We start from the raw sequence: 22,685 nt of genomic DNA, 5'->3' as shown, positions 1-22,685 counted from the left end.
CTTTAAGTCATTTACTTCCCAAACTGTTTAAGGGAGTCAGTGTGTCCAGCCTCAATTGTGAGTCATGTCAGTTGTCAAAGCATTGTAGAAAAAATTACCCTATGAGCAAAAAAAGATCTTCTTTTCCTTTTCATATTGTTCACTCTGATGTGTGGGGGCCTTACCACTTATCCTCTATGGGGGGTTATAGATATTTTATCCTATTTATTGATGACTTCTCTAGATTCACTTGGATATACTTAATGAAATCCCGAGATGAAGTCCCAAGACTTGTGAGGCAATTTCATGAGTTTGTTTTAACTCAATTTGATACCAGAATTAAGGTTTTTAGATCTGACAATGCAAAAGAGTATTTTGAGAAGAGTTTATCCTTGTATCTCTCTGACATGGGGGTTATTCACCAAAGCTCCTGTGTTAGAACCCCTGAACAAAATGGAGTTGCTGAGAGAAAAAATAGACATATTGTTGAAGTTGCAAGGAGCCTTTTATTTGCCTCATATGTTCCTACAAGATTTTGGGGTGATGCTGTACTTACTGCAACCTATCTCATAAACCGTATGCCATCCAGGGTTTTTAGGGTTTAAATCCCCCTTCAGTCTTCTTCATCCAGACAAGGATCTCTTCCCAATTCCTCTTCGTGTGTTTGGTTGTACCTGTTATGTTCACATTCCAAGTGTGCAGAGACATAAGTTTAAACCAAAAGCCCACAAATGCATCTTCCTTGGTTACTCCCCCACACAAAAGGGTTATTGTTGTTTTGATCCAAAGACTGGCACCCGACATGTCTCTATAGATGTTACATTTGATGAACTTTCTCCTTTTTATGGTTCCTCTCAGGAAGGACATTGTCAATAGGGGGAGAGTCTGCCACAAGTCTTTGCTCTTCCCCATCCTGTCCCAGTTGAGTCTCTTGACAAACTTGTATCCTCACCTAATGAATCAAAGGAGGATCAGCCACCTCATTCCTCTTGTCCTAGTGCTCCTATTTCTTTACCTCCTCGTCCTACCCATAATCCCAAAGTGTATCAAAGGCAGAGATCCAGGAATGAGCAAGTGGTTTCCCCTACAACAGATGAGGCTCATACATTCCCAATCATAGATGAGATAACAGGTACTGCTTCAGCTCCCTTGGAATCATCCTTCCCAGATCTTGATGTCCCCATTGCTGTTAGGAAAGGAAAGCGGAAGTGTACTGCACACTGCATTTCCAAATACCTTTCTTATGACCTACTTTCCCCCTCATACTGTGCCTACCTCTCTTCAATTGCTTCTAACCCCATTCCTAGGTCTGTATCAGAAGCTCTTGGGATTCCAGAATGGAGAGATGCCATGCAGACTGAAATGGATGCTCTACATGAAAATGGTACTTGGGAGGTGGTGGATTTGCCTGAAGGGAAGGATCCAGTTGGGTGCAAGTGGGTTTTTACCATTAAATACAGGGCTGATGGGACTATTGAGAGGTACAAGGCCAGACTTGTTGCAAAAGGCTACACACAGACATATGGGATTGATTATCTGGAGACTTTTGCCCCTGTTGCTAAGATGACATCTGTGAGGGTTCTTTTATCTCTGGCAGCTCACTTTGATTGGCCTCTCTATCAGTTAGATGTAAAGAATGCATTTCTGAATGGTGACTTACATGAGGAGGTCTACATGTGTCTTCCTCCAGGAATGTATGGGAAAGATATGCAAGGAAAGGTATGTAAACTGAAGAAATCTCTTTATGGCCTCAAACAATCTCCTAGAGCCTGGTTTGAGAGATTTAGAGCTGCACTTGTTAAATTCGGCTATGTTCAGACACAGTCAGATCATACTCTTTTTGTGAAGAAAAGTGGATCTCTAGCAGTGTATCTCATTGTGTATGTTGATGACATTATAGTGACTGGTGATGATGCCTCAGGCATTTTGGCCCTTAAGTCTTTCCTTCGTACAGAATTTGAGATTAAGGATCTGGGGGAGTTGAGATACTTCCTTGGCATAGAAGTTGCCAGATCCAGGGATGGGATTCTTATTTCCCAGAGGAAATATGTCCTTGATTTGTTGTTTGAAACTGGAAAAATGGGTGCAAGACCAGCTGCAACTCCTATTGATATGAGTCACAAACTTTCAGCTTCGGATGGAACTTTGTTGGAAGACAAAGGGGTCTTTCAGAGACTTCTTGGGAAGCTTCTGTACCTGTGCATGACTAGGCTAGATATTGCGTATGCTGTCAGTTGCATTAGCCAGTTCATGCATGCTTCTAGAGATACCCATATGGCAGCAACAAAATGGATTTTGTGCTATCTGAAAGGCTCTCCAGGAAAAGGAATTCTATTTACCAAGCATGGTCATCTAAAACTTGAAGCCTATACTGATGTTGATTGGGCTGGAAATATTGATGATAGAAGATCTACTTCAGAGTATTGCAGTCTGGTGGCTGGTAATGTTGTCTCTTGGAAGAGTAAGAAACAATCAGTTGTGGCCCGATCCTCCGCAAAATCAGAATATAGAGCCATGGCACATGGAGTCTCGGAATTGTTGTGGCTAAGGTCCTTACTGGAAGAACTTGGAATTGATCATGACAAACCCATGAACAGGTCCTTCTGACCTACAGTTTCACTGAGAACAAACAAAAAACTGAACACTGTTGTTGCAATACTGAAACAGGTCCTTCTGACCTACGGTTTCACTGAAACAAGTCTGAACACTGCTGTTGTAGTACAAGAACACGTCTGAATGACCTAATTAGTAGGCCTGATAGCTAATCAGTCGAGGAGATCAACAGGGTAGCCGAACAGTCAATCAATAAGATTAATATTGAGCAGACAATCAATCGGCTGAACAGACAATCAATCGGCTGAACAGACAATCAACAGTCCACAATACGAATAAAAAAAAGGTTGAATACAGTCACTGTGTTAAGGAATACAATCACTTAACAGTAGGGCAGCCGAATAGTTCATTAAACAATAGGTAGCCGAACAAACAACAATAGGGCAGCCGGACAGTTCATCAAACAATAGGCAGCCGAACAGACAAGGATGATAGTACCTCTTTTCAGTTTCAGATGATAGTCTCCCTATAAACCAGAACTCCTTCTACGAACCTCAAACAATAGGCAGCCGAACAGAAGATGACCAGTACTTCTTTTAGTTTCAGATGATAGCCTTTCTGAAGACAGAACACCCTCTACAACCTCAAACAATAGTCTCTCTACAGTTGAGCAGACAAGAGGTGCAACTTCTGAGCTGGAAGATGAAAAGACTCTGTAACTTCAATAGCAGTTTGCTTGACACCACCCTTCAGGCCTGAACGACTTGCTCTGATACCATGTTGAGCAAGAGCAAGAGAAGAGAGGAGAGAAGAGAGAAGAGAGGTGAGTCGAGAGACTGAAAGCCCTCCAGAACTTAGGGGGCGAATGAAAGAAATTATTATTTATACTAGTCCAGTCGAACAATATAAACATAAGTGAAATTACAACAGTACCCTTGTGGTACTAAACTTGAATACACAAACAACTGTCAACAGTCTCCATTCAAAAAGGCATTTTTAACGTCCATCTGGAACAAGGGCCAAGAGTAACTTGCTGCAAGGGCTAATAGAACTCGAATAGTGGTCATCTTGGCTATTGGGGCATAAGTCTCCAAGTAGTCTATACCATTAGTTTGAATAAATCCTTTTGCAACCAACCGGGCTTTGTACCTTTCAATGGAGCCATCAACATTATGTTTCACAGTAAATACCCATCTGCATCCAACCGGTTTCTTTCCTTTGGGTAGGTCAACTAGCTCCCAAGTATTATTTTTCAAAAGGGCATCCATTTCAACTGTTCTGGGGATAGGAATATTAGCAATGGAAGTAAGAAAGGACCTGTAAGAAGGAGAAACGATCATAGGATAGAAACTGGGAAATGCAGTGAGCTGTGGATGTGGTGCAACGTCGTTTCCCTTTACGGACTGCAATAGGGAGGTCAAGGTCATCCAAAGGAAGGGAAGTAGCAACAGTAGAAGGTATCTCAGTGGGTCTTGGACCCGAGTAGGGGACTGTAGTACCTGGATCTGGATCCGCAGAAGGAACTGGGGCCGGCCTAGACTGTTGATGACCGAAATCAACCTGCCTCCATCGCTTGTGATAGACTTTCAACTCCTGATCCCTCTAACAACCCTCACCATTACAGCCCTCATCACTCAATGAAATGGGTAAAGGAACCTCAGATGAGTTAACCCCACTCTCACTGCGCTCCACCTGAGGAAAAAGACCCATATTCTCACTACTCTCCCCCTGAGGAGAAGCCCTAGGATAATAGGGTACCTCCTCAAAGAAGGTGACATCCATTGAAACAAATCTCCTCCCCGAAACAGGATCATAGCAGCAATTGTTAGACAGTTGTATGCCCTTAGCTCCAATCAGAATGATGTACATTATGAATTTATTGTAAATGAATAAAGTACATATTTGATTCATGTTCCTGTGGTGTGTTTCTGTGTAATACCCTTAAACCGGACACTTATGAGACTCGTGTTAGTTTAGAATGTTCACAACCATTGGATAAGTCTGGGGAGATTTATCCTGCCAAGGCTGACACTGGTGTGCTACCAAATGTTGGGGTGGCCTGTCTCAACTGCCAGGGTGATACCCAAGGCACATGCAGTGTAGGATTGATTGAATCTTTGAACCCGGACCAGATTTCCAGTATTGCCCTGGACCTTGGAGATTGATGGGCAAAACTGGAAAGTTACACCTGACCCCTAGACTCGATTATGATACTGCACTAGGTGTCAGATCAGGCTGTCTTTGATATGCCAATCAGTGAGATCCTTAGCGGGGGTCAAAACCTGGGTGTGTTGGGACAGTCTGAGAATTCATCTGAGTGGGTGATCATAGTGACAGGATCAGCCCCTTTGTCGGACAAAGGTAATGATCGGGGATGCACTCTCTCTAATGGAAACCAAGACTGCTGGCAACCGATTTCAATTGTTGAGATTTGTTTTGCAAAATATATTTTATATGAGATATAAAAGTATATATATTATGGTTTCCAAACGTTTGCAAAAGGTTTTAATTACCGGGATCCATGTGAGTATAGAGTGCAGCACTGTTCCTTGCAGCCGATGGAGAGGTCCTCTCTTGTCGGGCAGTGTTTGATCATTATGGGCTGAGAGGTTAAGTGTAAGACCATTGAGGGTAATGCCTGATGGGCTAATCTTGCATCTGCCCACAGTCCCTGGGTGTTACAAGGTGGCTTGGCCCAGGGACCACTTAGGGTAAGTGTTGGGCCCATAGAGCCCATGTGATGGGTTTCAGGGGGTGCACTGTCCATAACAGTGTATTCGGCCAGGCCTTGTAACAAAGGCTGGGCTAAACCCATGTGGCTGATGTAGATCAATGTTTGGGTCCCACGCCATACAAGGAAGTCCAACTGGGCAGCAGTTTGGAAGGCTAAGTGAGCACATAACCTTAATGGGCCTAAAACCCATTTTGAACTGGGCTGATTTGATCAGTTAAATAAGGGGCGAATTCTGAGATTGGATTAGTAGATAGGATTGGGTCTGAACCCTATCCACTCAGAGAGTCTAGATCTGAATGTGATTCAAATCTGGAAACCTCCAAATGAGATTAGGAGTAGGCTGATATAATCTGCAGATAAGATAAGGGTTTACCCTTATCACTTAAAGGGAAGTCTGATCCAAATATGATTTGGATCAGCAACTCCTAATGGGATTAGGAGCTGATCCCTTTAAGGTTATAAAAGGAGGAGGGGGCGGCAGCCTTTTGACACACATCTCATCCTGTCTTCAGAGCTGAAATCCTAGAAGAGAGAATTCAGCACATCTGCGAAAATTCTCTCTTGTCGCCTCCTTCCTGTCGCCGTCACACCTGCCAGTTCGATCTCCAGTTCAGTGGGAGAAATCAAGATTCGATCTTGATATCAGTTCCTTGTGAAGGGACTGATAGGAAGCTGTGCTCACGTGCCATCCTGCTAATTCTTGCGAAGGATTAGGTTCTTGGAAAGAACACTGCTGATTCTGCTCCATCCTGCACTGCGCCATCTTCAGTGGGAGTAGTCTTTGGATCCTTCCTTAGGCGTGAACACCTTCGTTGGGAGATATTATTTCTCCGTATCAAGTATATCCCTCTCCTACTACTTTTGTTCAGATCTGGTTCGGTTCATGGTTCAAGATTGATCATTGAAAAATATGATTTTTCTAAAATAGGGAATACGATTCCCAGTAGGATGGAGAGAAATTTTTGAAATTCGCCCATTCTATTCTGCAAGATTCGGGCGTCCATACGATGGATATCTCATCCCTTCAGCAATAACCCTTTTGAGATTGTGCATAACCGAGAAATATGCATTTGGAGGCCTTAGGGTCAAATTTGGAATGATGATGTCCAAGAATCTAAACAAAGCAGGTGCAACCAAAGGTTTTAAGAGGAACAGTAAACAACTCCTTGTCTGGGAATAGAAGGGTAAACGGAGGCTTCATGTCAAGAACCCGTGAGGGAACCCGATTAATGAGATACACTGTCGTGAGGATAGCATCACCCCAGAAACGGATAGGCACATTGGAGGTAAACATAATGCATCTAGCCACCTCCAAAATGTGCCTATTCTTCCTCTCGGAAACCCCATTCTACTGTGGTGTATGAGGACAAGTGCTCTGGTGAATAACCCCATGATCGAGTAGATAAGAGGCCAGTGGCTTGGCAAAGTATTCTTTTGCATTATCAGATCTAAGGATTTTGATTTTGACGCCAAATTGGGTTAAAATCATCTGATGAAAGTTTTGGGTCAGAGCGGGAACCTCATCTCGATAACGCATAAGGTAGACCCAAGAAAAAACGGGTATAGTCATCAACAAACAATAGAAAATATCTGTACCCCCCCATAGAAGGGATGTGATACGGGCCCCAAACATCGGTGTGCACAATATCAAAAGAATTACCACTTCTTTTATTACTCAAAGAATAAGATGTTCTACAATGTTTGGCAAGCTCATAACTCTCACATCTCAAATTTGACATCTCAACAGACTCTTCAAAGACCGAAAAGATAAATGACCTAACCGATTATGCCAGAGCATAACCGGACTCACAGACTGAGAGACAAAAGACTTCTTATCCACAGGCTCTTTCCAATGAGAACTCTCTCCAAGCAGATAGATCCCATTCGTCTCACGGCCAGTCCCAATCACCTTCCTCGTCTCCAAGTCATGAAAAACATATCAGTTAGGGAAAAAGGTTACTGAACAATTCTGATGTTTTGTAATACTACTAAATGAAAGCAAATTAGTATCAAGTTTAGGAACATGCAAGACTGAGGATAAGGAGATAGTATCAGATAACTTGATGTCACCCTTGCCAGAAATGGTAACAAGGGAGCCATCAGCAATGGATACTTTATCTCTACCAGAAGATAAGTGATAAGTAGTGAACAGTGATGGCAAGCTAGTCATATGGTCAGATGCACCTGAGTCTATTACCCAACAATGTTCAGTGTTACCTGGAGCTGAAGCATGGTAAGCTGAGGCCCGAGTACCTGAATGAGCAAATGCTAATGTGGCAAGGGCTGATGGTGACTGAGATGACTAAGCTGAATTCCCAACCTCCTTTTCCAACTATATTAGGGCAGCCCGAACAGCAGCTAAGGTATCTAGGGCGTGCCTTTTATGCCCGATGAGGATTCAGAATCGGTATTCACAGCCATATGAGCATTACCCCTTTTATTCCTTAGTTTTGCTGGGACTAAATGAGGGTGCAACTTCCAACATGTATCTTTCGTATGCTTGGGTTTCTTACAATGTTCACATACTAGATCCCGCTTATCTTCCTTCTTCATGTCCCTTTTTGTATCACCCCCAAACTTAGGTTTAACTACTGCTAGGGATGGGGGGAATGACTGATGTTGCATCATAACCTTTCTTCTAGTCTCTTCACTATGCACCAGGGAGTAGGCTTGAGATAAGGTCACACTGTCTCTTGTCAATATCTGTTGTCTCACAATGTCATAATCAGAATTCAGGCCAGCCAGAAATTCAAACACCCTATTGGTCTCGACTTGCTTTCTATGGGTCTGTGCATCTTTTGGACTTTCCCACTCAAGAGTCTCCAGATGGTCAATTTCATGCCATAGATATTTCAAGGTAGAGAAATAAACAGAGACTGGTTTCTCTCATTGTTTGAGGTTATTTACCTCACACTTCAGTTCATAGGCTCTAGCAATATTAAGGGGTTCGGAGTAGGTCTCTTTCATGACATCCCATATCTCCTTGGCTGTCTTTGCCCACAAGTAATTTCGACTGATATGTGGTTGCATAGAGTTGCACAGCCATGTCATAACCAAGTAGTTCTCCTGAACCCACTTGGTATACATCGGGTCCTCCTTGGAACGTTCTTTCACATTTCCCAATAGGTAGCTAAGTTTTCCCCTTCCCCCAATAGCCATCATGGCCGATTGGGCCCATTCCAAGTAATTGGATCCGTCAAATCGCACAATTGTAATCTGAAACACAATCTCAAACATATTACCAGAACTGTTGTTCCCAAAGACACCTTCCCCCTGATTTTTGAACTCCATTCTTGGTTAAGAATCAGTAATTAAGAACTATTAGGGCTACTGCAATAGAAAACAACACTTAAATAACTGATCACAGTCAAAAATCTGTATGAAATCAGTTTAGATCTGATCTAAAACCAATCGGCAGTCAGAATATAATCAGTCCGATAACAGTTCTCACCCCCAAAACAGGCTTGGAAGACGAAGCAGGTCTAGAAACCACTTAGAAAACAACCTGTAATGCTGAAGCAGAATTAGGGTTTTAATCGTAGGGTTAGGAAAACCTTTGTGAGAACATAAACAGTGCTCAGCCGCACCTTCCAAAGGATTCACAGTCAAGTCTGGCCGTAAGGTTAATGACAAACCCTAAAAAAAACTGATTGCCTCTGAGAAAATAAGGGAGAGTTCGGCCGCTCCTCCCAGATAGGTCCAACCTATCTTGACTGGCAGCAATCTCAAGGGAAAAATAAAAACTTACCCAGAAAACTCTGATCGCTACCTTCAATCGTGGCCTGAACCCTAACCTTCTCTGATTCTTCCTGATTACCAAAACACTCTCCAAGCCTCTACAAGCCTTCGGACAGCTGCTAAACCTTTCTGGTAACCTCCAAGAATCAGCCAACGAACAATCCTTTGTAAGCTTCCAGCCCTAGACAGTTCTCATGTGGTCGGCTGGACTAGACACACATGAGAAACCCTAGATAGGCTCTGGTACCAAGTAGTCGATCAAGTCTACAGTCAGTCTTGGATTCCAAAGGATTTCAGATTGAGAAAAGTAGAAGGAAAGAGGGAGAAGAAGAAGAAGAAAGCAGAAGTACACAAAGGTTTTGAAAAGGAGGGACAGATCGAATGAATCTGCCGCCGCCACTCTCTCAATATTTATATGTTATGTTCACTAATTGTAGGAATGGGCAGAATTGCCCTTAATGCTTACATGGCAAATAAAACAATAATAAACTGAAATAACAAGCTGCCTAAAATAACTACCAACTAACACTGACATAACTAACAAAGATTACATGTGCTGTCATACGAACACCGTGGGGCCCACATTAGTGTTCTCTACAAATGGGAAGATGAATAGTAGAGCGTTATGTGAATAAGTGGGTTTTATAGAAATAAAATAGAAGGGTGGAGGGGATATTTGAAAGGAGAGAGAGGTAGAGAAACATGTTCAGGCTTTTGAGCAGGTTCTTGTGAACTAAAGTGGCCAATGAATTCAGCTAAACCCGGTTTTGGTAAATTACTTGTTAGACAGTTTTGTATGCCCTTAGCTTCAATCAAGAATGATGTACTTTATGAGTTTATTGTAAATGAATAAAAGTGCATATTTGATTCATGTACCCTTGGTATGTTTCTGTGTAATACCCTTAAACTGGACACTTAATGAGACTCGTGTTAGTTTAGAATGTTCACAGCCAGTGGATCGGTCTAGGGAGACCTATCCTGACAAGGCTGACACTGTAGTGCCACCAAGTCGGTTGGGGTGGCCTGTCTCAGCTGCCAGGGTGAGACCCTAGGCACATACAGTGTAGGATTAATAGAACCTTTGAACCGGACCAGATTTCCAGTATTGCCTTGGACCTTGGAGATAGATGGGCAAAACTGGAAAGTTACACCTAACCCCTAGACTCGATTATGATACTACACTAGATGTCGGATTGGGCTGTCTTTGACGTACCAATCAGTGAGATCCTTAGCGAGGGTCAAAACCTGGGTATGTTGGGACAGTCCGAGAATTCATCTGAGTGGGTGATCATAGTGACAGGATCAGCCCCTTTGTCGGACAAAGGTAATGATCGGGGATGCACTCTCTCTAATGGAAACCAAGACTGCCGGCAGCCGATTTCAACCGTTGAGATTTGTTTTTGCAAAGTATATTTTATATGAGATATAAAAGTATATATATTATGGTTTCTAAAATGTTTGCAAAAGGTTTTAATTCCCGGGATCCATACAGGTAGAGAGTGCAACACTGTTCCTTGCAGCCGAGGGAGAGGTCCTCTCTTGTCGGGCAGTGTATGATCATTATGGGCTGAGAGGTTAAGTGTAAGACCGTTGAGGATAATACCTGATGGGCTAATCTTGCATCTGCCCACAGTCCCTGGGTGTTACAAGGTGGCTTGGCCCAAGGACCACTTAGGGCAAGTGTTGGGCCCATAGAGCCCATTTGATGGGTTTTCAGGGGGTGCACTGTCCATAACAGTGTATTCGGCCAAGCCTTATATCAAAGACTGGGCTGAACCCATGTGGCTGATGTGTAGATCAATGTTTGGGTCCCACGCCATACAAGGAAGCCCAACTGGGCAGCAGTTTGGAAGGCTAATTGAGTACATAACCTTAATGGGCCTTAAGCCCATTTCGAACTGGGCTGATTTGATCAGTCAATTAAAGGGGCCGAATTCTGAGATGGATCAGCTGATAGGATTGGGCCTAGACCCTATCCACTTAGAGAGTCCAAGATCTAAATGAGATTTAGATCTGGAAACCTCCTAATTAGATTAGGAGATGGCTGATCTGATCTGCAGATAAGATAAGGATTATCCCTTATCACTTAAAGGGACTTCTAACCCAAATATGATTTGGATTAGCAACTCCTAATCTGATTAGGAGCTGATCCCTTTAAGATTATAAAACAAGAAGGGGGCGGCAGCCTTTGAATACACAACAGATATATGATTCACAACATATTTTCTCTTCAGGAAAAAGAAAGAGAGAAAGAGAGATTTCCTGCATACTGCGAATTCTCTTCTGCCGCCTCCTTCCTGTCATTGCCATTCCTTTCAGTTCGATCTCCAGTTACAGGGAGAAATCAAGATTTGATCTTGATCTCAATCTTTTGGGGAAAAAATTGCTTGGAGCTGTACCCATAAGCCATCTAGTTGATTCTTGCGAAGGGTCAAGTTCTTTTGGAAGAACGTTGCTGATTCTGCTCCATCCTACACTGCGCCATCTTCAGTGGGAGCAGATTTTGGATTCTTCCTTGGGCGTGAACACCTCCATTGGGAGATATTGATTCTCTGTATCAGGTATATCCTCCCTTCTACTACTTTTGGTTCAGATCTGATTTGGTTCTTGATTCAAGATTGATCCTTGAAAATATGTTTTCTGAAATAGGGAATTCGATTCCCTGCAAAGATGGGAGAAATTTTTGAAATTCGCCCCATCCCTTCCGCAAGATTCAGGCGTCCATGTGATGGATATCCCATCCCTTCATTACTTAGGTTAGATGTGAATCATTCCTCTAAAACTGATATAAACTTGGTTAAAATTAGAGAGAAAAGAAGAAGAAAAGTAGAGGACAACAGCACAAAGGAAGAAGATGGAGAAAAGAAGAGGAAGAAGAAGAAGAATTCGATTATCTCCTCTCTCCCCTCTATAATCCTTTTGTTAAACTTCATTCATTAGGCTAATTACAAGTATGCCCTTAAGTGGGTGGCTAGTTAGGCAGAAACATAAAGTAAACTTACAAAAAGAAATAACAGGCCCATAAAGATAGGCCCATTAACAAACAAATAAATAAATAACACACTACAAAAATAGATACTAGGGCCAATTTGGCCCAGTCTCTCTACACTCCCCCTCAAGCTAAGCATAGATGTCAATCATGCCCAGCTTGCTTATATAGTGTGTCAGCTTCTCTCTTGGAACTCCCTTGGTCAAAACATCAGCCAACTGTTCTTCTGAGGCAATAAATGGCAAGCAAACTTCTCCTGAGGAAACTCTTTCCCGTATAAAATGTCTATCAACCTCAATGTGCTTAGTTCTGTCATGTTGAAAAGGATTATGTGCAATATTGATACCTGCCTGGTTGTCACAGTAGAACATCATTGGCTTCTCATAGTCAACCCCCCCAATTCTTCTAAATGTGATTGCAGCCACAGTAATTCTGACACACCATGTTCCATTGCCCTGTACTCTGCTTCAGTAGAGGATCTAGCAACTATAGACCATTTCTTACTCCTCCATGAAACAATGTTCCCTACCACCAAAGAAAAATAACTCGAGGTGGATCTCCTATCATCAATACATCCTGCCCAATCAACATCGGTGTATGCTTCCAGCTTCATGTGTCCATGTTTGGCAAATAGAATGCCTTTCCCTGGAGTACCTTTCAAGTAACACAAAACTCTTTCTACTGCAGCTAAATGTGTATCTTTGGGAGAATGCATAAACTGACTAATAACACTCACTGCATAGGAAATATTCGGCCGAGTCATGCAGAGATATAACAACTTCCCAAGTAGTCTCTGAAACACTTCCCTATTAGATAAAAGTTCACCATTTGTAACAAAAAGCTTATGATTGGGATCAATAGGAGTGGAGGCCGATTTAGCACCAAGTTTACCAGTCTCTACAAGGAGGTCAAGGACATACTTGCACTGAGAAATGAAGATACCATCCTTAGATCTAGCAACTTCAATTCCCAAGAAATGCCTGAGATCTAAATTCTTGATTTCAAATTCAGAGTTAAGAAACTTTTTGAGTTTACTGACCTCCTGGGTGTCATTACCCGTGACCACAATATCATCAACATAAACTATCAGAAAGGTCATCAGAGAGTCACTTCTTTTCAAGAACAAGGTATGGTCAGATTGAGTTTGTGTGTAACCAAATGAGACAAGAGAAGCCCTAAATCTCTCAAACCAGGCCTGAGGAGACTATTTGAGACCATAAATGGATTTTTGCAGTTTACACACCTTCCCTTGCATTTCCTTTCCATACACTCCCGGAGGCAATAACATATAAACCTCTTCATGTAGATCTCCATTCAAGAAGGCATTTTTAACATCAAACTGGTGGAGAGGCCAATCAAAAGTAGCAGTTAGAGACAACAAAACCCGGATTGAGGTCATCTTGGCCACAGGAGCAAAGGTCTCAAGATAGTCAATACCATACATTTGAGTGTAGCCTTTAGCAACCAGCCTGACCTTAAACCTCTCAATAGAGCCATCAGAATGATATTTAATGGCAAATACCCATTTACAACCCACTGGTTCCTTCCCTTCTAGCAAATCCACAATATCCTAGGTATGGTTCTTATGCAAAGCATCCAGTTCAGCCATCATAGCATCCCTCAATTCAGGTTTAGATAGGGCTTTTGGTACAGAGCTAGGTATCACATGGGAAGAAATAGAAGTAAGAAAATAGTAGTAGGTAGGGGATAGAAGGCTATAGGACAGGTGTTTAAAGATACAATGGGTTGCACACTTCTGCTTGCCCTTGCGAAGAGCAATAGGAAGATCAAGGTCTGGGAAAGAAGTAGATGGGTCAGAGGAAGGCTGATAAGTTACCTCAGTAATGATGGGAGGAGAAAGAGGTCTTCTGCAGGAGTGGAAACAACCTGCCCATGTCTGAATTTGTGTCTTTGGTACCACCTTTGGAGAACAGGATGTGGGGGAATTATAGGAGGATGAGGTGGAGGAGGAGGAGTAGAAGTAGGAATATTGGAGGTAGGCCCAGTGGGAGAGGTGGACACCTTTTCAGATGACTCAAAAGAAACAAGAAGAGGAACTGCTGGAGACATAGCAAAGGGTTCCTCAGATTGCTCCCCCTCAGAAGGAATACTAAAGAAAGGAGTAGGTTCAGGAAATGTGACATCCCGAGATACAAAGCGGGTGCCACTATCTGGATCAAAATAGAAATATCCCTTCTGTGTGGAGGCATATCCTAGAAAAACACATTTACGAGCCTTAGGTTTAAATTTGTGCCTTTGATGGTTGTGAACATGTACATAGCAGGTGCATCCAAAAACACGGAGAGGAAGAGAGAAGAGATCTTCATCCGGAAAGAGAAGGCTAAAGGGGGTTTTGAAGCCAAGAACCCGAGAAGGAATACGATTAATCAAAAAGGTAACGGTAAGGACAACATTTCATCAAAATTTAATAAGAACATGGGATGCAAAAAAGAGGGATCTGGCAAGCTCAACCACATGCTGGTTCTTCCTTTCCGCCATTCCATTCTACTGTGGAGTGTAGGAACAAGAACTTTGATGAATAACGCCAAAATCTTCAAGATAGGATGAGAGGGTTTTCTCAAAGTACTCCTTAGCATTACCAGAACAGAATATTTTGATTCGGGTGTTAAACTGGGTAAGGATAAGTTCATAAAATTTTTGCACAATAGTTGGTACTTCATCCCGGGATTTCATGAGATAAATCCAAGTGTAATGAGAATAATCATCAATTAAAAAGGATGAAGTACTTGTAACCCCCCATAGTAGGCAAATGATATGGCCCCCACACATCAGAGTGAACAATATAAAAAGGAGAAATGGATCTTTTATTGCTTATTGAATAAGATTGTCTACAATGCTTTGCCAGTTCACACGACCAAGGTTCAAAGTATCGATACGATACGAGTTTCGGTCGTATCGTATCGGTACTTAGAAATGGCCGATACATACTTTTTTTTAGTTTTTTTTCAAAGTTTAGTTTTTTGGGAAGCTTATAAGATATTTTTTATTATTAAAAAAATTGGGGGTCCGAAACACCTGGAAACAGGCATTTCGGACTGTATCTTTTTTAAAAGATACGATACGATACACCCCGTATCGGGCGTATCGTATCGATACTTTGAACCATGCACACGACTCACAATGAAGACTTGATAAAGACACTCCCTTAAACATATTTGGAAACAAATGACTCAAAGAAGAAAAAGACAAATGACCAAACCGAAAATGGCATAACATGGCTCTGTCAACAGACTCTAACAAAACTGACTCCAAGGCTACTCCATGAGGCGGTCCAAGAATCCTATCAAGTGTGTCCAGTAAGTATATTCCATTCGCCTCATGGCCACTCCCAATCATCCTTTGAGATTGCAGGTCCTGAAAAATACAATGAGTGGGAAAGAAGGTTATGCTACAATTCATGGATTTAGTTAAGTTGCTAACATATAAAAGATTTGTATTAAATTTGGGGACATGAAGAATAGAGGATAAAATAAGGGTGTCAGAGGTCTTGATATCCCCTTGCCAGAAATGGAAGGAAGAGACCCATCAGCAAGAGATATTTTCTCTTTACCAGAGAGAAGGTGGTATGAACAAAAAAGATTAGACAAGCTGGTCATATGGTTTAATGCACCAAAATCGATGACCCAAGGGATTTTATGATTACCTGAAACTGAAGCATGGTTTGTAGAAGCACTAATACCTGAGTGAGCAAATGCGGATGATGATGATGTGTTGCCTAAAGAGTGAGATGTAGAGACAGTGGCTTCCAAGTGATTTAACAACCTTCCATACTTTTCAAAATCAATGACCCAAGGGATTTTATGATTACCTGAAACTGAAGCATGGTTTGTAGAAGCACTAATACCTGAGTGAGCAAATGCGGATGATGATGATGTGTTGCCTGAAGAGTGAGATGTAGAGACAGTGGCTTCCAAGTGATTTAACAACCTTCCATACTTTTCTAAATCTGCCTTCATTGCTGCCAACTGTTCCATGGTTGACTTTTCTTCACTCTCCTTACTCCCTCCTTCGGGTACTGTGGCAATATTAACTCTCTTAGGCTTTCCTGTCTGACCGGTCTTCTTAAAACTATTGTTATTCTAAAACCTGTCAGGTAGAAGATCTAAATGGAGCTTCCAACAAGTGTCCTTAGTATGCCTCAGTTTCTTGTAGTATTCACATACCAACTCTTTCTTCTCAGTTGGACCCTTCGGCTTTATTCCAACATGTGCAAAGTGTTCTGTAGGTGGACTCTGTAATTGAACCTGCCGCCTACTCTCTTCACTACTTACCATAGCATATGCCTAGGCAAGAGTTACCTCATCCTTGGCCAGAATATTCTGCCTAATAATGTCAAACTCAGGGTTGAGTCCTGTAAGAAACTCAAAGACCCTGTTTCATTCCACCAACTTCCTAAAAGTTTCTGCATCCTTCGTACTCTCCCATACAACAGTCTCCATAACATCAATTTCCTACCATAGGGATTTCAACATAGAATAGTAGATTGCCACACTCTTCTCCCCCTATCTCAGGTTTTTCACATCACTTTTCAGCTTGTAGGCTCTTGCCACATTCGACTTCTATGAATAGGTTTCCATAACACTATCCCAGATCTCCTTGGCTGAAGACATCCAAAGATAGTGTTGACTTATATAGGGCTGCATAGAGTTGACCAACCATCCTATGACCGTATCGTTCTCCTGCATCCATTTCTCAAATTCAGGGTCTGTCTCTTCGGGTTTCACCTTACTGCCTATGAGATACCCTAATTTTCCTCTACTACAGACATAAATCCGTATAGACTGTGCCCAAGCAAGGTAATTGGTTTCATCTAACTATAGACTGCTTGAACTCACTTCCGTATTGCTCCATTAATCAAACAGAAATCAAAAAACCAGAAATTTGGTCTTTATAAACTTACTTGAAGTCAAAACAGTACCCAGATGCTTGAAAACTAGGGTTTCATTGTGCTCGGCTGTTGGGGAGAAAGAGAGAAGATACAACTGCTCCTACCAAAGCTTCCCAATCTCTTCCAGAACTGAACCACCCTCTTTTAGAAGTCAAAAGACACCTCCCAAGCACTGAGCGCCACACCCAAAACTTCTCCTTTACCTGTAACTTCTAAACTCTCTAATCGGCTAGGGTTTTGGGCAGAAAAAAAAAATACAGCGTCACTTCTTGGCAGTTTTCGGCCAGATTTCAACTCTCCAAACCCTTTACCAACTAGGCAAAAGATCCTTTGAACTATAGAGAACGTATCTCTCCATACACTCTCTTAATCAAAGGGTGTATGGGAAAAGAGAAAAAGAGAAATAAGGAAGAAAGAAACCTGCTCTGATACCAAGATGTGAATCAGTCCTCTAAAACTGATATAAACTTGGTTAAAATTAGAAAGAAAAGAAGAAGAAAAGTAGAGGACAGCAGCACAAAGGAAGAAGATGGGGAAAAGAACAGGAAGAAGAAGAAGAGTTTGATTATCTCCTCTCTCTCCCCTCTCTAATCCTTTTGTTAAACTTCATTTATTAGGATAATTACAAGCATGCCCTTAAGTGGGCGGCCAGCTAGGCAGACACATAAAATAACTTACAAAAAGAAATAACAGGCCCATAAAGATAGGCCCATTAACAAACAAATAGATAAATAACACACTACAAGAATAGATACTAGGGCCCATTCGGGCCGGTCTCTCTACAAGGTTGGAAAGATTTTATAGGAGAGCATTTTGGTAAAACCAAAGGTACAGATGAGTGGAGGTAGGTTATTACAAGGTACCTACAAAATTCCTTTTGGTTTCGTTCAGTGGAGATAAGACTCAAAGGCAAATATATTAGGTGTGATCAAGGAGTGTTTTCTGCAATAGCTCAGTTAGAGGAATAAGGAAGACAAGAAGACAATATCCCATAGCTCTTTTCTGGTCAACAGGGGTTATTTGAATTGAATGAAAGACATTCTGTTATCTATAAAAGAGTAAATAAATAAATAAAGACAAGTAGAAAAAACAAAAATTTGAAGGAATGTAATGAGAGTGGCAGTGCCCAGTTTCTTATTTAAGAGTGTAGAAACCAAGTACAAGGACATAAATGCTCCTGTGTCCAGTACATTAAGTATTACAACACTCCCCCTCTAATGGGGTATATATATCATGCATACCCAACTTGCTACAAAGTTCCAGATGCCACAAGCTGTTTACATTCTTAGTGAATATCTCTGCCAAATGCTTTTGAGAGCTAACAAATGAGAGACAAATCTCCTGTAATGGAGTATATATATCATGCATACCCAACTTACTACAAGGTTCTGCATGCCACAAGCTGCTTACATTCTTAATGAATATGTCTGCAAAAGTGCCAATTGCTCTTGAGAGCTAACAAAAGTGCCAATTGCTTTGTCCTGTCATGCTAAATGGGATTAAAGCAAATGTTAATAGCTGCCTTATTATCATAGTGCTGGAAAAAGGAAACAACTCTTCTAACAAGTTTCTTAGTCAGAAAATTTTAGCTACATCATGGGCCATTGCTCTATATTCCACATCTGTACTTGACCTTGCCACAACAATCAGCTTTTTACTTCTCCATTTGACAAGGTCACCGCCAAAAAACATGTAATATCCAATGGTATATCGCCTATTAACCACTGAAGCCCAAACATCCTCAGCCTCAGGGCTCAAATTTGGCAATGTTAACATGAGAGGATCAACCAAAGTTTCATTTGTTATCAGATGAGCCTTTTCTGTAATCCTGCCTTCAGTGGGTCCTACACAAGACACTTAGTTGTGTCTAATCTCATTCTCAATGCACCCTGTCCTTGTACTTCTGAATTCAAGATTTTTCCTTACCCTTGTTTAGCCGAATGAGAGAACACCCTACCAAAGTTCCTCAGTTTTCTGTCAGACTTCCCCACCAGAGCAAATGTAAGCTCTATCAAAATATCTTAAGTAAACAATACAGTTATTGGCATCACCTCCTTATGACCTGATATTTTTTCCTTACACCCCTCAATGTCTAATTCATCAGAAGAGTCACTAAACTTTTCCTCATCTCATTTATCCTAGCTATTTATCCATACCTTGTCATTTCACATATTTTCTTTCGACATCTAGGTCCAGCCACATGACTTTTAAGTGAGTCATGTGACTTGTTATCTTGGACAAACCCCTATGATCTTCTCAAACTGGTTCTTGTATTAATCTCTGGTTCAACCTGCCTAACCAAATAGTGAGTTTTGGTCAATTTTCCCTCTGCATTATTTGGCATGGACCATAGATCCAATGTTCCAGAAATTACCATCTAATGGACTTCCCTTCTCAATCATCCATGTGTCAGGTTAACAGGCTTCCTGACTACCCCTGTCCCAATGTTATTTTTATGGACCCTTAGATCTAAGATAGGCAGTGAGGATTGAGCATGCTTGTTCAGAAAACATTTTCTAGATGGCCAGTCAAAATTAATCAAGTTAATGTTATCACTACCATGGATGTTTTTTGAACTTCCTAAGGCGATAGATACCATGTCATTGTCTTCAACCTTCAGCAAATGGAGTGCTAACAATTTGTCTACCATACTTTGAACTTCAGACCATCATTCATAGGATGAATTCTAGCATACAGCCTACCACTTTAATGCGGGACATATGAAGGTTGATAAGATTGAGAGAGGTCTCATCCGCCCCAACAAAACCACCAGACAAATCACTATTTGTTTGAAGATGATTGCCGTCGAAAGATTGAAAGGAAAACCCAAGATACCTACAGCAATGGCTGTTGGAAGATTCTAGACCTTCATATTTGCTGCTAGGCATAATCAGGATAGAAACCATCACTGACTGAATGCCAATGCTTCAACATAGAAATTGGTTTTGACACCGCAAACGGTGCCTTACAATTGTCAAATGGCCTAATCCTTACTTCTTCCATGATATCCAATTTTTTTCTTTACCAATGTAGCCACCAGACTCCACTCTAGTTTATTCTTCTTTATTGTAACAATAATGCTATTTTCCCATGATGTTTTTTTCCGTCATCACCACCAATGATGGTGCTCTCCCATAGCCTTCTGAAATGATGGCTTGTTTGCAATTTCCTGTGACAAAATTTGGCTACTTAGATGGATTTCAGGGTGATAATAGAGGATTGTTTCCTTACAACCCAGGTAACAATGTCCCAAAACTTTTTTTTATAAGGAAAACTTTTGCTGCAAATAAAGGGCCAACTGCCCAAATAAAATGGCAGGGAAAAAACAGACCCTAGCCCATAATTCCACTTCCCCTACACATCATACATTGTCTCAAGGATAAATCCTTGAAATCTCTAAAATTGATACCCATACAACAAATTCCTTTTGATGCCACCTATGAGTGCTTGAGCTTCTCATCATTTAGACTAAAAAAATCCTAGTGTTTCTTTCCATCCATAAGTGCCAACAGATAAACAAAAGGAACAAGATTTCATAGAATTTTTCCTCTATTGTTAAAACCACTTGTTGTCATGTTTGGATAAGCCCCACCATGTCAGGAGTGACCCATCGCCAGCCAAACAGCCTGATGAAGTGCCACCAAATAGGCACAGCGAAGCTACAGTAAACGAGAAAATGAGATATAGACTCTAGATCTGCATCACACAACATATCTGACTTTCAAGTCAAATTTGACTATAATCTTAGGCCTATAGTGTATAAGTGTTAAACTCTATTAATTTTGGTACACATTTGGTAGATATGGATTAAAAATTGGGTAAAATCACTTTTCTATACATTAAAAGTTTTAGTATATCTGTTCTTAATTTTTGACAAATTTGTAAACAAACAAAAATAACCTTATGATACAATTCACGATGGTATTTGATTCAGATTTCTCTCTGATTTACGATAAGATAACAATTTTTATAACACTGCTTCATTTACGACCTCTCTTGCATTTGAATCTGCAAATTCATTGAAACGCTATCAAAATAAACCAGCAGAAAATAGTAGAACAGGTCCATGCAAACCAAGATATGGCCTTTGATATTTAGCGAAAAAAGATAACCCTTGATAGAGCAGAAGGGCTAGTTGAGTTCAGCTGGGTCCAAGAAGCATCCTCTATGAATTCATTCTACAATTCAGAAACGTGGACTCAAGAACTATAAAGCACGAAATTCTCTAAGATTTCATGTATAGCCATTACAAAAATTCATGAGAAAGAAAATTGTTCATTAGTACATATGTAGATTATGTATGATCTTCTAATAAAAGTAAAAGAAATGATGGTAGAAGGTATTGACATATACCTCTCAATCTCACTGTAGAGCTGAACTCCGCTTGTTTCGCGAGGTTTCTTGCTGGTATCATCAGTGTAATGGAAAGTTCTATTAGCAACGCTGCTACAACTGGACCGGCGATGGAGACGGATTCTGAGCGAAAAAGGAAGGCGGTGAAAGTCATGGCTTTGATCGCATCGCGATATTCTTACGCATGGAATATGTGGTAGCTTGGACGGGTAGGGGGAAGAAGCAACGGACGGACGTGGAGCCGAAAACCAATTAGCCATAGCTGCCTCCAAAGCACAGCAGTTAGAACTTAGAACACTGCAACTGTAAGACCTTTTTGTTCGTTAGAATCCACCCTCTCTATTTATTATGGAATAAAATGATATAAAAGGCAGTGTTCACTGCTTCCTTCGCTCTTTCTTACGGTACAGTCTCTCTCGAGTCTCGATTGGTCTATTGATCTAGAAGTTTGCTTTTTCGTTGCTAAACCGTCACCAGATGGATCCGGATCATGAAACCAAGCAGAGAATTATTGATGAGGTACGTCAAACTTGGGTCGAGTTTAGGTCGGGTTAAGATCAACTCAGACCCAATTCGAGGTAAAGGTACGTCAAACTTGGGATTTGCCCTTTCCTCCATGGGTACGGGGATGGGAAATTTTCATCCTCGGGGACAGGGCAAGCACTCCCCGCCTCATGGAAACCCCGATCCCCGTCCGTGGGATTCCCACTAATATATGTATATATTTATGTATATATTATATATATATACACATATGTCTATATATTAATATTTTAAAAATATGATTGAATATATTTAAATTTTCTTAATAGATTGTAAATTTTAATTATTTTATCTTTATTTTTTAAATAAAATAAAAAACAAAAACAAAATTATTAATATTATAAAAAATTATGGGGAATGGGGATCTCTGTAGGGATGGGGATAACCTTGTCCTCGTTAGCGAGGATGGGGACGGAGACGGGGATGGGGATTTTCGTGGGACCTGCCCCGCCCCGTTGCCATTACTAACTAAATACCCTATATATTTTGCAGTTTGTATTTTACTAAAACACCCATTTATAGTTTATAGTTTGCAACGATTTATTTAGGAAAATCTCTTAAATTACCTCTAATGTTCACAATTGACACGTCGATAAATATTAATAAAAAAATGAAATATCGAATTAGACCTACACTATTTATCAAATTATCAAAATAAAACAACTGATGGAAAACCCCTGATTTCCATTTTTTTTCTAGAGCAGTTATTCATCCTACGTTGCCAGTAATTGAAAAACCATCACCATCACCATCGCCACCGCCACCGCCACCGCCACCGCCACCGACAACTACTGCTACTATTACGACTCACAAGTTTGTTGATCATCCGACAAGCGGAGGCGGATCGGCCAGTAGCATATCGGAGTACTTGATAAAGATGTTGCCGG

The 22,685-nt window shown here is 41.1% G+C and overlaps 1 protein-coding gene across 1 annotated transcript in view; it reads right to left on the bottom strand.

Annotated features, from left to right (window-relative positions):
* Nucleotides 1-21,974, bottom strand: part of LOC104591937 (Gut esterase (DUF1350)) — a 97,649-nt gene extending 75,675 nt beyond the window's left edge. Inside the window, exon 1 of the mRNA XM_010251093.3 lies at nt 21,256-21,974. Within this exon, the coding sequence (XP_010249395.1) occupies nt 21,256-21,515 (260 nt within the window). The 5' untranslated portion in view covers nt 21,516-21,974. The remainder of the gene's footprint in view (nt 1-21,255) is intronic.
* Between the last annotated feature and the right edge of the window lie 711 nt (nt 21,975-22,685).

The sequence above is a fragment of the Nelumbo nucifera genome, chromosome 4, assembly GCF_055504915.1.
Source record: "Nelumbo nucifera cultivar China Antique chromosome 4, China Antique-T2T, whole genome shotgun sequence".
In the NCBI taxonomy this organism is placed as follows: Eukaryota; Viridiplantae; Streptophyta; class Magnoliopsida; order Proteales; family Nelumbonaceae; genus Nelumbo; species Nelumbo nucifera.
The sequence above is the reverse complement of the archived record's forward strand: the minus strand, read 5'-3'. Positions and strand labels throughout refer to the sequence as shown.